General features: G+C 45.6%; 1 protein-coding gene across 2 annotated transcripts in view; it reads right to left on the bottom strand.

Moving 5' to 3' along the window:
* sulf2a (sulfatase 2a) overlaps positions 1-5000 on the bottom strand; it is a 60745-nt gene that overhangs the window by 16192 nt on the left and 39553 nt on the right. For both annotated transcript variants that reach the window (XM_087801187.1, XM_087801188.1), the window contains exons 2-4: positions 2945-3343; positions 2277-2516; positions 2058-2209 (exon numbers count right to left, since the gene is read on the bottom strand). In XM_087801187.1, the coding sequence (XP_087657313.1) occupies positions 2058-2209; positions 2277-2516; positions 2945-3122 (570 nt within the window). In that variant the 5' untranslated portion in view covers positions 3123-3343. The remainder of the gene's footprint in view (positions 1-2057; positions 2210-2276; positions 2517-2944; positions 3344-5000) is intronic.

Genomic DNA, 5000 nt, shown 5'->3' with positions numbered 1-5000 from the left:
TTCTAGAACCTTCTGATTTGATTTGATGGATTCTAACTAATGTGTCGCTCGAGCCTCCAGATCTCACCATAATTACTACTTAACAACGAAGTGTGCATAATGTGTGACGCTAATTATAAAGTACTCTGACTAAGTGAGGTTAAGTTTATCAAAGTTAATATTCCATAATTAACACATTCTTTTTACACACTTTTGTTATCAAAGGAACTAAGATGTGACTCCAAGATAAAGTCCAGGAGATAAAAAATACGTTTTTAAAGAGTAAGATCCACTTTGTAGTATTTAGCGAGAACGTGTGCAGTAAAAATAATCTCCACCTCCAAGGGACTCGTTGGTATAAACAAAGCGTGACTACAGCTGGAGGAGGAGTGAAGCAATTACAACGTCTTAATGGACTCTCGTAACCTCTTGTTCGTCCAGATTTCAGAGCAACTTTATAAAGTAATAAAGTGTAAAACATGGTCATGATGAGAAGTTACTGCGTCTTGAAGAACATTCACTACATGACACCAGAGTTGATACTAGTTGATGTTTAATGACACCAGAGTTGATACTAGTTGATGTTAAATGACACCAGAGTTGATACTAGTTGATGTTTAATGACACCAGAGTTGATACTAGTTGATGTTTAATGACACCAGAGTTGAAACTAGTTGATGTTAAATGACACCAGAGTTGATACTAGTTGATGTTTAATGACACCAGAGTTGATACTAGTTGATGCTTAATGACACCAGAGTTGATACTAGTTGATGTTTAATGACACCAGAGTTGAAACTAGTTGATGTTAAATGACACCAGAGTTGATACTAGTTGATGTTTAATGACACCAGAGTTGATACTAGTTGATGCTTAATGACACCAGAGTTGATACTAGTTGATGTTAAATGACACCAGAGTTGATACTAGTTGATGTTTAATGACACCAGAGTTGATACTAGTTGATGTTAAATGACACCAGAGTTGATACTAGTTGATGTTTAATGACACCAGAGTTGATACTAGTTGATGTTTAATGACACCAGAGTTGAAACTAGTTGATGTTAAATGACACCAGAGTTGATACTAGTTGGTGTTTAATGACACCAGAGTTGATACTAGTTGATGCTTAATGACACCAGAGTTGATACTAGTTGATGTTTAATGACACCAGAGTTGATACTAGTTGATGTTTAATGACACCAGAGTTGAAACTAGTTGATGTTAAATGACACCAGAGTTGATACTAGTTGATGTTTAATGACACCAGAGTTGATACTAGTTGATGCTTAATGACACCAGAGTTGATACTAGTTGATGTTTAATGACACCAGAGTTGATACTAGTTGATGTTTAATGACACCAGAGTTGATACTAGTTGATGTTTAATGACACCAGAGTTGATACTAGTTGATGTTTAATGACACCAGAGTTGATACTAGTTGATGTTTAATGACACCAGAGTTGATACTAGTTGATGTTTAATGACACCAGAGTTGATACTAGTTGATGTTTAATGACACCAGAGTTGATACTAGTTGATGTTTAATGACACCAGAGTTGATACTAGTTGAACTTCAACACGTGTAATCTAAGCTTCTTACTGTCGTGTATCAGGAACAGAGATTCATTACCTCATGTTTAAAACCACTAGAGGCCGAAAACTGTTGAAAACCAAGCTGCCCTGCGAGTAACCATAGTATTACTCCCAATACTAAGAAGATGTACTGTATTATTTTGGTAATGGTTCATTTAAGCTTTTGAGTCTTCGCTGTTGACGTCTCAACACCCGTAGTCACTCATTGGTCAAACTCAACTCTGCAGGCTTGAATAAACTGGTGATAATTAACGTGTTGTAAACGGTTATGATTTGTTCTCAGTGCACCTGAGACTTCTAGATGTTGACACCTGACCCGGTACTTAATGATGGGATTATATTGAATTCATTCCGGCTCTGAATTCCTGCCATTATTTACCTTCATTTCTATTTATTCTAATATTTTTTAAAGAACCTGTAGACACAGAGCAGGTCTGGTTGTGGTGGATCCTCGAGGTTCGTCTCAAGAGAGAAGATCTACCTTAGAGTAGACGCTGCTGTGCTTCTCTCGAGCTCCGTTGCGACACAGAGTGTAGTTGTAGAAGCGAGAGTTCTTCACCAGAGCGACCCACTCCTTCCACCCGGGAGGCACGTACGAGCCGTTGTACTCGTTCAGGTACTTCCCGAAGAAGGCTGGGGGTCAGAAAAGGTCGAGGGTCGTCACACCCGCGGGGGTCCGGGAGGCGGCGCCGGGACTCACCTGTCCTGTAGCCCGAGGTGTTGAGGTGGACGGCGAAGGTGTGCGGCTCGTGGTGCGCCTGCCACGAGGGCGACGAGCAGTTCTCGTTGTTGGTGTAGGTGTGGTGGTTGTGCACGTACTTGCCGGTCAGGATGGACGAGCGCGACGGGCAGCACATGGGCGTCGTGGAGAAGGCGTTGGAGAAATGAGTTCCGCCTTTTTCCATGATGCGCCGCGTCTTGTTCATGGCCTGCATCGAGCCTGGAGACGAGACCAGGATCAAAGTTTGGGCGGAAACAAGTGGCAAATGTCAACATCCAGGAGAAGAAGGTGGAAAAGTAAAAGCTTTGACTCAAACCGGAGAAAAGATTTGACTCAAACGAGGGAATAAATCTCTTCACAGTCGAACTGAAAGCTCTTCGCTGGAGCGATTGTTGGAGAAACAGATGCTCGACCATAAATTCCTGCTTTGAATAGAACTTCCCTCTGCAGCGATCACACAGAACAAAGGCTGTCGGAGGAGGCCATTATGCTCGCGTCCCAGAATGCTGCTGAAGGACTGAGGCGGGCCAGGAGATGGCCGGGCTTTAGCACCCGGACAATGGCGGCTGTAGGCCGCCCTCGCGCGATGACAGGTTCCGCTCGTGACTCCGAGTGGTTCGAGAAATCACGAGGAACATGACACTCACCCAGTTCTATGTCCTGGTCGTCGGTGAGCACGAGGATGATGTTGGGGCGCAGGTTGCGGAAATGCCGATCCCTCTGCGGGCGAGACCTGGAGCGGTACCCCGACAGGTAGCTGGACCCCTGAGCCGCGAGCGCGACTCCCGCCATCAGCACCAGGAGAAGAGGCTCCGTCCTCGCCATGGTGGTCCTGGTGAGGTCCTGGTGAGGTCCTGGTCAGGTCCTGGTGAGGTCCTGGTCAGGTCCTGGTGAGGTCCTGGTCAGGTCCTGGTCAGGTCCTGGTGAGGTCCTGGTCAGGTCCTGGTGAGGTCCTGGTCAGGTCCTGGTCAGGTCCTGGTCAGGTCCTGGTCAGGTCCTGGTCAGGTCCTGGTCAGGTCCTCGAACACGCGATCACACGACTCGACCTGAGAGACGACACACAAAGAAGGGTAAGAACTCACACACCTCGACACACACAGGGTTGACGCACACCAGCGCGAGCAGGAAGTGAGGCTCAGAGCTGATCAATCATTAATGATGCATTAGAGGAGCGTCACTGGTGTAATGATCTCGCTGAACACACGCCTGACCCGACTAATGGTCCCGTGATGGAGGCCGGTCCTGGACCCCCCAGGAGAGGTGAGAGTGCAGGGATGCAGGAGGGATGAGAGCGGAGGTGAAGAAGATGACGAGACAGGAAGAAGTATTTTAAGCTCACAGAAGTCTCAACGTCTCCTGGAGGTCAGTGAGAGAAAACTGTGCAGAAAATGAGCGATTAAAGCCGACAGGAGTCAGCGATGTTTAATGGAGCTTTAAATAGAACCGTTGGCTGGAACTACAGCATTAACGCTCGTATAATTCCTCCCTTATTGTCGTCGCATTCTCGCCCGCTTCGCCATGGCAACCGCGGCAAAAACAAGCCGCTCATGATCTTCAGGATGAACTTGTCGTTCGAAGACGTCAAATGGAAGTAAAAACTTCTGTCGAGGAATGAGACGAATAAACCCACGTGTCTGTGTGTATCTGTGTGTCTCTGTGTGTCTCTGTGTGTCTCGGTGTGTATCTGTGTGTCTCTGTGTGTATCTGTGTGTATCTGTGTGTCTCTGTGTGTATCTGTGTGTATCTGTGTGTCTCTGTGTGTATCTGTGTGTATCTGTGTGTCTCTGTGTGTATCTGTGTGTATCTGTGTGTCTCTGTGTGTATCTGTGTGTCTCTGTGTGTATCTGTGTGTCTCTGTGTGTATCTGTGTGTCTCGGTGTGTCTGTGTGTATCTGTGTGTCTCGGTGTGTACTGTGTGTATCTGTGTGTCTCTTTGTGTATCTGTGTGTCTCGGTGTGTATCTGTGTGTATCTGTGTGTATCTGTGTGTATCTGTGTGTATCTTTGTGTCTCGGTGTGTCTCTGTGTGTATCTGTGTGTATCTGTGTGTATCTGTGTGTATCTGTGTGTCTCTGTGTGTATCTGTGTGTCTCGGTGTGTATCTGTGTGTCTCGGTGTGTATCTGTGTGTATCTGTGTGTCTCGGTGTGTATCTGTGTGTATCTGTGCGTCTGTGTGTATCTGTGTGTCTCGGTGTGTATCTGTGTGTATCTGTGTGTCTCTGTGTGTCTCGGTGTGTCTCGGTGTGTATATGTGTGTATCTGTGTGTCTCTGTGTGTATCTGTGTGTCTCGGTGTGTCTCGGTGTGTATATGTGTGTATCTGTGTGTCTCTGTGTGTATCTGTGTTTCTCTGTGTGTATCTTTGTGTCTCGGTGTGTATATGTGTGTATCTGTGTGTCTCGGTGTGTATATGTGTGTATCTGTGTGTATCTGTGTGTATCTGTGTGTCTCTGTGTGTATCTTTGTGTCTCGGTGTGTATATGTGTGTATCTTTGTGTCTCGGTGTGTATATGTGTGTATCTGTGTGTCTCGGTGTGTATATGTGTGTATCTGTGTGTCTCGGTGTGTATATGTGTGTATCTGTGTGTATCTGTGTGTCTCTGTGTGTATCTTTGTGTCTCGGTGTGTATATGTGTGTATCTTTGTGTCTCGGTGTGTATATGTGTGTATCTGTGTGTCTCGGTGTGTATATGTGTGTATCTGT

This window comes from Callionymus lyra, chromosome 10 (genome assembly GCF_982586985.1).
Source record: "Callionymus lyra chromosome 10, fCalLyr1.hap1.1, whole genome shotgun sequence".
Taxonomy (NCBI): domain Eukaryota; kingdom Metazoa; phylum Chordata; class Actinopteri; order Syngnathiformes; family Callionymidae; genus Callionymus; species Callionymus lyra.
This window is presented reverse-complemented; position numbering and strand designations above follow the sequence as displayed.